The sequence below is a fragment of the Salmo salar genome, chromosome ssa10 (genome assembly GCF_905237065.1).
Source record: "Salmo salar chromosome ssa10, Ssal_v3.1, whole genome shotgun sequence".
Classification (NCBI taxonomy): Eukaryota; Metazoa; Chordata; class Actinopteri; order Salmoniformes; family Salmonidae; genus Salmo; species Salmo salar.
Window position 1 is genome coordinate 23,410,473 of NC_059451.1, and position 14,931 is coordinate 23,425,403.

The 14,931-nt window shown below is 42.1% G+C and overlaps 1 protein-coding gene across 1 annotated transcript; it reads right to left on the reverse strand.

The window, feature by feature from the left end:
- Positions 1-8: 8 nt before the first annotated feature.
- LOC106613808 (chromatin assembly factor 1 subunit A) lies at positions 9-13,456 on the reverse strand. Its single transcript, XM_014216438.2, has 16 exons — positions 13,150-13,456; positions 10,539-10,589; positions 9,627-10,270; positions 9,412-9,468; positions 9,050-9,294; positions 8,832-8,892; positions 7,200-7,271; positions 6,872-7,089; positions 6,540-6,711; positions 4,287-4,367; positions 4,054-4,158; positions 3,629-3,884; positions 1,688-1,829; positions 1,215-1,542; positions 1,029-1,116; positions 9-904 (listed from the first exon to the last, which is right to left on the reverse strand). Exons 1-16 carry the CDS (start codon positions 13,277-13,279, stop codon positions 783-785), a joined length of 2,772 nt encoding a protein of 923 aa, XP_014071913.1. The 5' UTR covers positions 13,280-13,456; the 3' UTR covers positions 9-782.
- Between the last annotated feature and the right edge of the window lie 1,475 nt (positions 13,457-14,931).

Sequence of the window (14,931 nt, forward strand, 5' to 3'; positions counted from 1 at the left end):
AAAGCATGTTCATTTTTAAATAATGCTTTATTTAAAGAAGTTGTGAGACACCTTAAATCATACCTGCAAACTGCAACAGGAGAGCATTCTCTGCCACAAAAATGTAAGGCAAACCGCAATGTTTTTAATATTGGTCAGCCATTTACTATTCCACCTCAACCATTATTAACAAACACAAAATGGAGGTTTAGAATAGTACAATAAGCACTACGTTAGCAGCCTGAAAGACAACAGCACTTGCCATATTGAATGAAGTACTTCTTGAAAGGATGGATGAGTGGTGGTGTGTTGATAAAGGCATCCAGATAAGGCAGGGGGAGGGCATATAAAAGTGCAGTACATTTAATCATTATTTATTTTTAATGAATTCAACCAGTTCAAGTATATATTTTTTAAAACAAATACATATAAAAGTTACTGGGCCTACGGTGAAGCAGACAGCAACTACTTCAGTGGGCACTGGTCCACCCAATCAGCTGTGGTAGTAGCAGAGCCTTGACTGTCTGAGCCATCTCCAACTCCTCACCAAGCAAAGACATCCATATAAACATGTCTGACATTCCAACTGAACCAAGTAATGAATGGTTTAACATTGGAACAAAATACACCAATGAGTTTCTTTGTCAGACACTTTCCTTTTTACAGGCACTGTCTGGTACTTAACGGAGCAGAGTGGGGTTGTAATACCGTGTGGGTGGCATGTGTGCCACTACCAGTGTGTTATCTTGAAGACCTGATTTTATTTCTGACAAACGCACACACCCAGAGTCAGGGGGCAGTCCTTAGGCGGTGGCCAGGGTGGGAGTGGCCCGAGGCAGGAAGAGAGCAGCTGTGTCAGAGGGGGTCACCTCCATTTGTTCTGTGCTCTTGTTCTCTGTGGGGGAAGTTTCTTTTCTGGAAGATCCTGCAGAGTAAGACATTCAATGTCAATGCCTCCCCTCCTAGAAATATCTAGGACAAACTATTACCCTGTCTCTCAATTCCACTTAACTCCTGTCTAAAGGCAGACAATATGCCAGGAAACTGACCTTTCTGTGTGCTGATTATGACGCAGTCTGCTTCATCCTCATCTTCCTCTGTGTCTGCCTGGAACCCATCTGTCTTCATCGCCTCCGCCTGAAAGAAAGGAGTACATTAGAATCTTACGTAACAGTCAAAGCAATAGGATCAGAACAAAGCTACTTCATATGAAGATTTCACCAGACGTGTCCTACCTGCTCAGGGTCGGCAGCCTTCTTCATGAACTTGGTGATGGACATGCTGCCGGCACTCTTCCTCTTGTTGGAGGAGGGGGTCTTGGAGGATGGCGTGTGGGAGGGCTGGGGGATGGTTGGGGAGTTGCCCTGTGAGCCTGTGGCCACTGGGGCCTCTTCACGGGGCACATGAGTCCCTGAGGTGAGGTAGTTCCACTGGCAGGGTACAGGGAGGGCCTCCTGGATGAAGCGAGCCAGGACGTCTGATTTGACGTACCAGCAGCAGCGTCTGAAGGCTGAGCGCTTCTCATACACAGCGTTCCCCTTGATAAGGCGCTTTAGACGGACCCTAGAGCAGAAGCAGATGGGAGACCATTTCAGTAATGAAAAATGAATACTTTTATAAAGCATCTGCACAAGTTTAATAATGACCGTATATGACTTGACTAATTCTGTAAAATAGCAAACGTTAAGTAAATCAGGTTTGAAGTCACCTGGTGGGGATGTTGTCTCCTGAGTTCTGAGGGCTGGAGATGGGCGAGGTCGACTGCTGGCGACAAAACTCCTGGAACTCTGTGATGATCACCTTATTACTGTTCACATTTCCATGTAGCAGGGGCAACAACTGGAACAGCACTGAAGATATGGTTTGGGAAGGGAGATAGGAAGGTTTTTTAAAACACATTCTACATCTAGGCTTATTCACGCAAGGTTTGGGCAAAAGGCGCCATTCAATATGAACAGATACTCCCTCGGAGCTATTGAGCAACTCAGGTCAGCCATGAAGAGTGTTGACAGTTCACAATCACTTGTGGCACAGTAAATACTAAGTGACTTCGATAACACAAAGCTGGTCTGAAAACAATACAGATCTCTTACGTGATTGTGAATGGTCTTTAGTTTAGATGTCTCCCTTGCAGTCTAGACAGCTATCAATAAGTGCTTCATGATGAGTACAGATAGATCTCATATCAGTCTCGGGTGTTATATCCATCACCACAATCAAAAGATAGTTTGACACCCCTGGTCTACACCAATCTAATTTTGCCCCGTGGGCCACTTTCGGTCTTTAACGAGGTCAGGAGGCCCACTCTAAAGACGGGTTATATTTCCTTGCCATCAATTTATTTGCCGTCAAAATTAGCAAAAAGATAGAAATATCCCTTTGTATTTTATTTCAATTCTCCCTGACTGTCTAGCTTTTGTTTTGGTGATTGTTACCAAGCGGACAGAGTAATTATCATTATCACTATTATAATTTCTTCACAGTTTCAATTTGGTTTTAGTCATTTCAATGTAGAGTGAGGTCATTCCCCAGGGAAAAACCTATGCATGTTTAACACCCTTGGTGTAGACATAAATGCATGCTGAAGTCAGTTAGTGCTCAGGTAACTACAGTTTGACCATTCAGAGCTACTCAAAAAAGTCAGCCAAAACTAACCATGTCTCCATCGGTATGACTTTTCCAAGTTACACCATATACATTTTTTTTTTTATCACAACAGCTGTGATGGAAACAAGAAGTTTCGGTACAATTTATAAAATGTAGACAGGTCATTTGTTCGTTAGACATGGTGGGATCTTTTTGTCTGTAACATGTATTATGCGAGAAACGGCGGTGGAAATGCCTTTATGTGAAAATATTGATATAACAATCATATCGAAGTAAACTTGTAGTCATGCGATGATATGGTGTGTTTTCCTCCCACTACAACCTGGGAAACCATTTATTAGACTACATATTAAATCAGTTCTGATGAACTTCACAGTGATGAAAGTGCAGTGAACTTGATGCTCCTTTCCAATAATAATCTCATGTAGACTAGCCTACCTGCACTGTATCTGTGAGCTGTTGGCTAGAGCGCACGTGCCAAGACCAGAGTATGCACATTTGCTAATTAACGCAATAGTATGTGACAAAACTATCGGTAGAGTTGAAAGTGCGATGGAAACACACAACTTTAGATTTGTATTCAGTACATGAAAACTTACACGAAACAGTACATTGTGTGCACTACATCATCATGCACATATTTTTTATCTGCAACAAGTCCGTTTGGTGGGAACACAACTAGTGGGAAAATGCACATTTTCTTCATGCGGATTTTAGAATATTTGTATGAAAATCTGTAGCCAATTGGATGGAAACCTAGCTAGTGACACTATTTGAACAGCACATGGCTCAACCAAATTACCAATGTACATCATTCTGTAAGAACTCAGATAAGCATATCAAAAGACAAGCACACCTGGTCAGTTTTTCCATGCAAACCAAGACCTACATTTCATCACGCTTCAGTCAGTAAAACATGACTCAGATGATCACTTAGCGGTGACAAGGCTAAGGCCCAAAAGGTTCTAAAAGACAATACTGCAGAGACAAAAGAACTCCGCTTACCTGCATGATGTTCCCCCAGGCATAAGAATGTACTCACGCTGCTCATCTTCTTGTAGTTTCTGTTGTAGTTTCTGTGTGTTGTCCTCTGGGGTGGAGGGCTCTGGCTTGGGCAGGGGTTCCAGCAGGCACACCGCAAACTGCTGCAAGAGCTCCAGATGGGGACCCTGTCCCTCCCACACACAGCCCCTCACCACAGCCTCTAGCACCTTCACCTTCTTCTTGGCCATCAGCTCATCCCACTCCCGGGCCTTCAGCTTCTGACGCACCTTCTGCTTCTCTGGGTCGCCACCCTCCTGGAATCACACCACAGGGATAGGAGCAATTACGTGTGCTAAAAATAAGCCGTGGATAATGTCTCCACCCCTTACAATGTAAAGCACATCAATCATTAGTCAAACCAGTCCACTGGAAAAGAACAGTAAATAAAGACATGCATACGGAATGAAGGGCAATTGAACGTACCTCTTCCTCCAATGCGCCCTCCCCGTCTGATAGGTATCCATGTGGTACGAAGAAACCATCCTCATCATCGTCATCATTTTCACCTCCATCATTATCATTATCCTCCTGCAAAAACAAGAGTCAGTTTAGGTCCTCACAATCAGCTAGAATGATTCAGTTTGCAACAATGAGCTAATCTTGATATCAAACAACATCAAAAACTGTGACAGAAGTGTATTGAAAAAGAGACCTACCCCTTCACTGTGTGACAGGGACTCTCCTGGCTCCTCTTCCTCCCACTCCTCATCACTGTCCACCTCATAATCCAACAGGTCCTAGAGGGAACACAGACTTTAATCCTACATAGAAAGCACATGAAACATGGAAGTCACAGAACAACTGACATCTTACCAGGGACCTCACGATATGATATCACAATACTTAGGTGCCGATACGATATGCATTGCGATTATCACAATTCTATATGTATTGCGATTCAATACTGTGATTTGACGATTGCGCCCTATATCTCTGCTGCAGAGAGAAGAGAGCATGACAAAACGAGTTTCCATCAGTCAGGGAAATAAGTGCTGAAAACATGTTGGCTCATTATCTAAAAACGATGGGAACAAGCTATAGGATGAAAAATACCAGAGTTTTGGCGCAGGTACATCTGACTAGCGCTAGCTAACAATACCTAAGTTAATAATAATAATAATAATAATAAAATAAAACAATTACAAATCTAAACCTTAAGTCAAACCTGGATACAGTGAGGGAAAAAAGTATTTGATCCCCTACTGATTTTGTACGTTTGCCCACTGACAAAGAAATGATCAGTCTATAATTTTAATGGTAGGTTTATTTGAACAGTGAGAGAGACAGAATAACAACAAAAAATCCAGAAAAACACATGTCAAAAATGTTACAAATTGATTTGCATTTTAATTTTATTTATTTATTTTATTTCACCTTTATTTAACCAGGTAGGCAAGTTGAGAACAAGTTCTCATTTACAATTGCGACCTGGCCTTAGAGGGAAATAAGTATTTGACCCCCTCTCAATCAGAAAGATATCTGGCTCCCAGGTGTCTTTTATACAGGTAACGAGCTGAGAATAGGAGCACACTCTTAAAGGGAGTGCTCCTAATCGCAGCTTGTTACCTGTATAAAAGACACCTGTCCACAGAAGCAATCAATCAGATTCTAAACTCTCCACCATGGCCAAGACCAAAGAGCTCTCCAAGGATGTCAGGGACAAGATTGTAGACCTACACAAGGCTGGAATGGGCTACAAGACCATCGCCAAGCAGCTTGGTGAGAAGGTGACAACAGTTGGTGCGATTATTCGCAAATGGAAGAAACACAAAAGAACTGTCCATCTCCCTCAGCCTGGGGCTCCATGCAAGATCTCACCTCGTGGGGTTGCAATGATCATGAGAACGGTGAAGAATCAGCCCAGAACTACACGGGAGGATCTTGTCAATGATCTCAAGGCAGCTGGGACCATAGTCACCAAGAAAACAATTGGTAACACACTACGCCGTGAAGGACTGAAATCCTGCAGCACCCGCAAGGTCCACCTGCTCAAGAAAGCACATATACGTGCCCGTCTGAAGTTTGCCAATGAACATCTGAATGATTCAGAGGACAACTGGGTGAAAGTGTTGTGGTCAGATGAGACCAAAATGGAGCTCTTTGTCATCAACTCAACTTGCCGTGTTTGGAGGAGGAGGAATGCTGCCTTTGACCCCAAGAACACCATCTCCACCGTCAAACATGGAGGTGGAAACATTATGCTTTGGGGGTGTTTTTCTGCTAAGGGGACAGGACAACTTCACCGCATCAAAGGGACGATGGAATGTACCGTCAAATCTTGGGTGAGAACCTCCTTCCCTCATCCAGGGCATTGAAAATGGGTCGTGGATGGGTATTCCAGCATGACAATGACCCAAAACACACGGCCAAGGCAACAAAGGAGTGGCTCAAGAAGAAGCACATTAAGGTCCTGGAGTGGCCTAGCCAGTCTCTAGACCTTAATCCCATAGAAAATATGTGGAGGGAGCTGAAGGTTCGAGTTGCCAAACGTCAGCCTCGAAACCTTAATGACTTGGAGAAGATCTGCAAAGAGGAGTGGGACAAAATCCCTCCTGAGATGTGTGCAAACCTGGTGGCCAACTACAAGAAATGTCTGACCTCTGTGATTGCCAACAAGGGTTTTGCCACCAAGTACTAAGTCATGTTTTGCAGAGGGGTCAAATACTTATTTCCCTCATTAAAATGCAAATCATTTTATAACATTTTTGACATGCGGTTTTATGGATTTTTTGTTGTTGTTATTCTGTCTCTCACTGTCCAAATAAACCTACCATTAGAATTATAGACTGATAATTACCTTGTCAGTGGGCAAACGTACAAAATCAGCAGGGGATCAAATACTTTTTTCCCTCATTCAAGAAGTGAAGGGACTGAAAAGGATCATGGTCAGAGTATGAGGGAAGCCTCACCTTGTCCTTTCTGAGAGGGCAGCGAGGGGAGATGTGGGGGCTGTTTTTCCTCCACGTGCCCCAGTAGGCAGGCCGGTAGTTCTCACGGAACTGAAGGAGCTTCATGCGGCCGTAGTGCTGCCGGTCAGGCACACCGTCTGATTTGGGCCCCTCCACCACCGCCATACACTCCCTATGCAGACAACAGAAACAGGTGGCAACGTCAAAATAGGAGAGTACAGAAAATGGCTTCTTTCCAGTAGGAATCCCTGATTCTTCAGTTTCTCAAAAATGTCAAGACTTCAGTAATTCAAGTCCCCACAGATTTTTTTTTAAGGGTGTGGTGGTCTCACCTCATAGGGTATGTGCTTCTGGGCTTGGTCTGGCCTGATCTGCGGGGCTTATTTCTGGTCCAGTCACTCAGGCCATCCAGGCTTCCATCAGGTTTAGCCAGGTACCGGTCCAGTTCCTCCAGGACCACATCCGCACATTGGACTCGGGTCAGCGGCGCCAGACACATGTGCTCCTTTATCTCAAACGGGGCAAACTTTTCACAGGCAGACGCAAGGGTCTGAAGTAGGAGAGATAAAGGTAAGAAAAGTTTTACATTAAATTAACACCACCATTTTGTGATTTCTATTTTTTTCCCCTTCTTGTTCAATCCAGTCAGAGGAATCTTACCTTTGTGGCCTGCTGGGGAGTCTTGGGTTTCTGTAGAAATCGTGTGATCTCAGCTTTCTCGGCTTTGAGCCTCTGTATAGAAAATGTTAAGATGCATTATCAGGTCTGTTACAATTAAGTGGCAATTGTCAAGCTTAACTTCTAGGGTAGGGGGCAGTATTTTGACATCTGGATGAAAGGCGTGCCCGTAGTAAACTGCCTGCTACTCAGGCTCAGAAGGTAGGATATGCATATTATTAGTAGATTTGGATAGAAAACACTGAAGTTTCTAAAACTATTTGAATGATGTCTGTGAGTATAACATAACTCACATGGCAGGCAAAAACCTGAGAAAAATCTAACCAGGCAGTGTGGAAATTTGAGGTTTGTATTTTTTAAGTGATTGCCTATACAGTGACTTAGGGTTCATTTTGCACTTCCTAAGGCTTCCACTAGATGTCAACAGTCTTTAGAACTGTGTTTCATGCTTCTACTGTTACTGGGGAGAGAATAAGAGCTGACTCAACAAGTGGACTGCCTGAGACCAATGAGTTGTTTACTGCGCGGTCACACAGGCGCGCCGTTCCTTCCTTTTCCTCTGTAATGAATACGCTATTGTCCGGTTGGAATATTATTGAATATTTATGATAAAAAGACCCTAAGGATTGATTGTAAACATCGTTTGACATGTTTCTACGAACGGTAATGGAACTTTTTGACTTTTCGGCTATGGTTTTACGCTCGCGCATTGTGCCTTTGGAATAGTGATCTGAACGCGCGAACAAAACTGAGGTATTTGGACATAAATATGGAGTTATCGAACAAAACAAACATTTCTTGTGGAAATGGGAGTGCATTCCGACGAAGATCAGCAAAGGTAAGTTTAGAGTTATAATACTATTTCTGAGTTTTGTTGACTCCAGAACTTGGCGGGTAACTGTATAGCTTGCTTTGATGGCTGAGCTCTGTACTCAGAATATTGAACACTGCTTTCGCCGTAAAGCTATTTTGAAATCTGACACAGCGGTTGCATTAAGGAGAAGTGTATCTAGAATTCTTTCAATAACTGTTGTACATTTTATCAACGTTTATGATGAGTATTTTTGTAAATTGATGTGCTCATTCACCGGCAGTTTGAGGCAAAACATTTTCTGAACATCACGCACCAATGTAAAATGGGGTTTATGGATACAAATATTAACTTTATTGAACAAAACATACATGTATTGTGTAACATTGAGTCCTGGGAGTGTCATCTGATGAAGATCGTCAAAGGTTAGTGATTAATTTTAGCTGTATTTCTGGTTTTTGTGACGCCTCTCCTTGCTTGGAAAATGGCTGTGTGGTTTTTCTTGTCTCAGCGCTGTCCTAACATAATCTAATGTTATGCTTTCGCCGTAAAGCCTTTTTGAAATCGGACAATGTGGTTGGATTAATGAGAAGTGCATCTTTAAAATGGGAAATAATAGTTGTATGTTTGAGAAATTTGAATTATGAGATTTTTGTTGTTTTTAATTTGCCGCCCTGCTATTTCACTGGCTGTTGAATAGTGTGTCCCGCGGGTGGGATGCCACATACCCCAGAGAGGTTAAAAATGTCAGTGTCAGACATTACATTTAATTTTAGAGAATAGATACAAAATTATCAACTCACATCCTTCTCTTCTTTCAACCGTTTTTCCTCCTCTTTCTTTCTCTTTTCTTCAAGTTTTGCCCTGGGGGAAATTATATGTGAATGTCAATTGCAAGGATTACATTTGCTTTAATAAAAAATAAATAAACATTCAATCAATTTTTCCAGTCGAGTCAATATAAAAGTAACAAGACATTTCAGATCTGTAGCTAGCTGGTTTTTGATCAAGCAACACTCACTCTTGCTTCGATTTGCGTTGCTCCTCTTTCGCTCTTAATTTCTCTGCTTTTTCCTTTTCCTCTTTCTCCCTTTTCTCTCTTTTTTCACGCTCTTCTTTCTCCTTTTTCTCCTTTCTTTCCTTCTCCCTCTCCTCCTTCAGTTTGCGAGCCTCCTCTTTCTTCTTCTCTTTAGCGTCTTTAGCCTCCTCCCGCTGCCGCTCTCTCTCTTTGCGCTGGTGTAGCCTCTCCTCTTGCTCCTGCAAACTCTATGGAGAGAAGCACAAATTCCGTTTTAGATAAGTGTCTAGATGAAGATGTTTAAATAGGCATTTGGATGCAAAAGTAAGCAAAATACTAAAATGTCTTATTGCCGCTAATTATACCTTTAAAGATCGTCTTTTCACAGTTTTCTGCTCTATTTTAGGGGTGGTATTTGGCTCCTGTAAAGACAGAGGAAGATAGGTAACCTATAGATTTATAATTTTTCATTTCAGAATAGTGACATGAAAAGTTAACAGGAGCTTGCTGATGTACATTTATTCAAAAATCACTGCTGACATTGAATGTTTATTGAATTTAATTGCCATTTTGTACTCACTGTGACAGTTGGAGTGTTCTCTGTCTTAGCAGCCTCTGGGGAGCTCTCGGCTGCTGACAGAGAGCTGGTGGATGAAGGAGAAAGCATGGACCCATTCCCATGACTGGACATATCAGCCTCAACAGACTGCTCTTGTTCCTCGTCTTCCTCTTCGTCTTCCTCCGTGTCAGAACCCTGTGTGGTGTCTAGCTGTGAGATGGATGCTGTGTCCCCCCTGTCCTTCTCCTCCTCCCCATCCTTCTGTTCATCCCCCAGGTTGTAGTCTATGGGCTCTGTCTTGGCAGTGTGATCTGTTTTAGTGGCTGTTACAGCACTTAGGGTTTTGCTCAGGTTGTTGTTTTGTGTTGGAGGACACGAGGCAACAATGGGTGTCGTAGGTTGCTGCTTTAAAAGGTCAGTTGAATTGGAGTCCTCAGTGAGATCAATAATTATGCTTTTGGCAGGGGACACTTGGGTACTGCGACTCATGAATCCATCCAGGGGGCCACGGCCGTTAACCAGGGCAGGTCCATGGCACACAGGTAGGGGGGAGCAATCGGATTCATTCTCCCCATCTGAGAGCCCAGGCCGGGAAAGGGTGCAGGTCCTTTTGGACTCACTGGTCTCCTTGGGCTCTGGGTTTAAACGCTTGAATGGAAGACGAGCTGAGGAGAAAATATCCTTTATCATCACTGATGTTCAAGTTGGACTAAATCTATGTTATATTAACAAATCTTTGGGAAAACAATAATGATAACATTTAGAGTGATAAAGCAAAGACTAAATTATTACATGAATTTGATTCATTTGAAATATAATTTACTAAATCATAATTTCTATGAATTGTTTCAAATAGTTTGATGATGCATAATGCTGTCTCCTTTTGCAAAATAAAACCATCTGATATGCATTCAAAACACCAGATTCACTTACCCTGAACAAGCTTCTTGTTAGCATTGCTGGGTTTGACTTTGCCATCCATACCTGTAACCAAAACAGGGTATGGAAGATGAGAGGACAACAATCCCACAATCATTCTCCTGTCATGAAACCTTTTCTGAACAAAAATATAAAATGCAACAATTTCAAATCAGTCAATTTAAATATATTCATTATGCCCTAATCTATGGATTTCACATGATTTCGAATACAGATAAGCATCTGTTGGTAACAGATACCTTAAATGGTAAGATCGTAGATCTGAAAACTAGTCAGTATATGGATATTGGCGGGAACTGGAACATGCTGTCGTACACGTCAATCCAGAGCATCCCAAACATGGACAACAAGTATGTAGGCCATGGAAGAACTGGGACATTTTCAGCTTCCAGGAAGTGTACAGATACTTGCGATATGGGGCCGTGCATTATCATGCCGAAACATGTGGTGGCTGCAGATGACTGGCATGACAATGGGCCTCAGGATCTCGTGACAGTATCTCTGCATTCATATGGCCATTGATAAAATGCAATTGTGTTTGTTGTCCGTAGCTTATGCCTGCCCATACCATAACCCCCCCCACCACGGGGCACTCTGTTCACAACGTTGACATCGGCAAACTGCTCACCAACACAACGGCATACACTGTTTGCCATCTGCTCGGTACAGATGAACCCGGGATTCATCCGTGAAGAGCATATTTCTCCAGCATGCCAGTGGCCATCAAAGTTTAGTATTTGCCCACTGAAGTTGGTTACGACGCTAAACTGCAGCCAGGTCAAGACCTGGTGAGGACGCATATGAGCTTCCTGAGACGAATTTCTGCACAAACTGTCAGAAACTTTTAGTTGTGTAAGCCCAGTTTCATCAACTGTCCTGGTGGCTGGTCTCAGACAATCCTGTAGGTGAAGAGGCCTGATGTGGACGTCCTGGGCTGGTGTGGTTACACGTGGTCTGCGGTTGTGAGGCCGGTTCAACATACTGCCATATTTTCTAAACGACATTGGAGGCGGCTTATGGTAGAGAAATGAACATTACATTTTCTGGTAACAGCTCTGGTGGACATCCCTGCAGTCAGCATGCCAATTGCACGCTCAATCAAAACTTGAGACAGCTGTGGTGTTGTGTGACAAAACTGCACATTTTAGAGTGGCCTTTTAATTGTACACAGCACAAGGTGCACCAGTGTAATGATCATGCTGTTAAAATCAGATTATTGATATGCCACACCTGTCAGGTGGATGGATTATATTGGCAAAGGAGAAATGCTCACTAACAGGGAGGTTAAACAAATTTGTGCACAAAATTTGAGAGAAATAAGATTTGTGCATATGGAAAATGTCTACGATTTTATTTCAGCTCATGAAACATGGGCCCAACAGAAAGTTTGCACAACACGTTGCATTTATATTATGGATTTGTTTTTCAATGCACTTTTACTTCATTATCAGTAATTGCATTAGTACAATGGCTCCAGCTGCAAACATGTTATCGGTCCCTTTGTTGCACAACATTTACTAGAACAAAGCATTTGGTGCAGTATCTTTATAAAATGTCAAAAGGACAACCACAAGAATAGCCTCTACACATTTGACTTAATCACCAACTACTTTATCTCCCACTCAACTGTATTATTGCTATAATTAGTCCTTTGTTCTTAGTTTACTCATACTGTTAGTTTGACAAATGCATCCAGGTTATTCAAGGACATATGTAATAAATACTTTTCAGTCAACTAGGGAGCAATCAAAAGTTATCTAGACTTGCCACCAACCAAGTAAACGGACTATCGATGTCGTTCAAATATAATTTTTAATCAAGTAGTAAAAATTAGCTACGAGACTATGGCACAAGTGGTTGGGCAAACTACTGGGAGGTGTTAGCTTTGCTCTCCCGCCATTCGGTGAATCAACCGAAGCCCAGTGCAAAGGCCCGGCTATAGCTAACTTTACACTCATACCGCTGCGGGGAGAGAAGGGGTTGCCTCAAAGAAAAAAATGCTTGTTTGTTAGCTAAGTTAGCTAGCAAGCAAAGTTTGTAGCAGTACGATAATGTGACTCGATGTCTAATTAAAATGCTATATTTTCTGACAATCAACAAGCTCGTCAGCAAAACCACCTAAGTCATTGAGTGTTTTGGTTCAGATTAGCTAACTGAAGGCAATGGGGTGTCAAGCTAGCTTGTAAGGTTAGCACCAACTCATCACATCAAAGCCAACTGACGTTAGCGCCCAAGCTGGCTGGCTGACTTATAAATTATAAAGATTAACTAAAGGAAACTTCAAGGGTAGCTAGCTAACGTTACATGAAAGCTCACTTTACACTAAGCTTGGGAATGTTATGAGGGTCTGGCTAACGATAATAACTGGGTGTTAGCTAGCTAACTTTACTTGAGGTTAGCTAGTTACAACATGCTACTAGTACAGTAGTTAGCTGGCTAAATGCAGCATGCTAGTTAGCTAAACTAGCTAGCTAGACAGAAGTTAGTGTTGAGTTGCTATGCGGTCGTAGAGAAAGGCAAACCAAACAGTACATAGCTACCTCAGTTAGATAACTAAATGCCCAACACATTTGAAGGTTAAAACATAGCAAAATATCGTCGCTACCTCTCCTCCGTGGAGTGGATGCTAAATGCCCGTCCACGGATGGATCTTCCGCCGCCAGCATCACCATCCGAGAACTTCCCTCACTTTTGATATCCTTGTGCGGAAAAGCGTTGCAATAACACAAAACCATATGAAGTAGCAATATTGACAGGTCTTCCAGAGTAACACTAATATCATGCAAATATAACGATGACTGGGTTGTATAACTTTTAAGACTAAGTGAATTTTATTCTATCCGCATCTCCCACACGCACCCTTCGCCTAGATCCCCGTTGCTGCCTCGCGCCCGTCAGTCAGATTTGGCGGGAGCGTGTCGCTGTCCTCAGAATCCTTTGCTGATTGGCCAGAACGCTGGATCACTACCAGACCGAAGGGCGGGATGTAGACGTTTTTTTCTGTATATTTTGTCAGTCACGCCTTCTTTTGAGATGTTGTTCTTTATGATAGGTTGCTTTCTCTGTTTTCAAGAGTGATTGGATCAGTGATTGGATGCCACTGAATAGTGTCGTGGAACAAAATTCTAAAAAAGTTGTAATTGGACAAAGTCACTCAGTGGGTTCAACCAGTAAATACTCTAAACATGTTGACAATCAGAAACGATGTATGTACTATCTAGTAATCAAAACACAAGCTTGCATGCATGCAATATTAAATCAATTAACAGAATGTCTGTCTGAATGTCAGTTAATACTTTTAATGGGAAAATAAAATGATGCCAAAACAATTGACAATTTAGAAGAACTGAAAAGTAATACAAAAGGAAAAATCTCTCTGACAAGAAGACACATGAGGTAGACGCACATTGGACAGATGGCGCTGACAGATATGGCAGCTCTGCTTCTATCTCCTAAGCGCAAGCATTTCGCTACACCTGCAATAACATCTACTAAATATGTGACCAATACAATTTGATGTCATGTTTGTTTGACTAGGTAAGTCAGTTAAGAACAAATTCTTATTTACAATGACAGCCTACACCAGCCAAACCCAGATGACACTGGGCCAACTGTGCACCACCCAATGGGACGTCTGTAGTGACGTCTCTTGCACTGAGATGCATTGCCTTAGACCACTGCACCACTCAGGAGCCCCAAGTGCACAAGCACTGTGAAATGCCTTTCTTGCTAACTCTACACCCAACAATGCAGTGATCAATATCAATGTAGTACTAAAAAATAACAACAAGATGTATGGCTGAAATCTATAAAAGGAAAATATTTTCTTGTCGATATCCTCTTCCTCTCACAACAAGGATTTCATGCGAGGGCTCCTCCTTGTCAATTGCACTCTCTAAACAAATAAATACAATTCAGAGTTACAGACACAATGATCATTGATCAACTCATTGGCGAATACAGTTGGCAAGTATCACGTCTCAATGAAAATCACCAGAAAATACTATGGTTTGGGAAAAGTATTAGCCTTTTGTTGAGGTGTGGGGTGCAAATTGAAGAGGTAGTGATGGATTAACTAGGTATGACTGAGATCAACAGAAGTGAAGTTTCTTCATATATTCTGTTTGGGTTTCTGCTACTGTGGGGTGCAAAAAGTGTTGTAGAAAATATTTGTAGGACACAGTATGGTACCAATATGTAGCCTAACCATATGGTAAATACAATATAACGTATGTCGAGGGAATCAGGCAATAGTAAACTTCTGACAATAGAAAATAATATTCAACATCAACTCCACAAAACTGATAGTTGATCAAGAAAATACATAATTGTCCATTTTCCATAACGTAGTTGTTATCATATCTAGGGACAAGAATCATTCATCGCT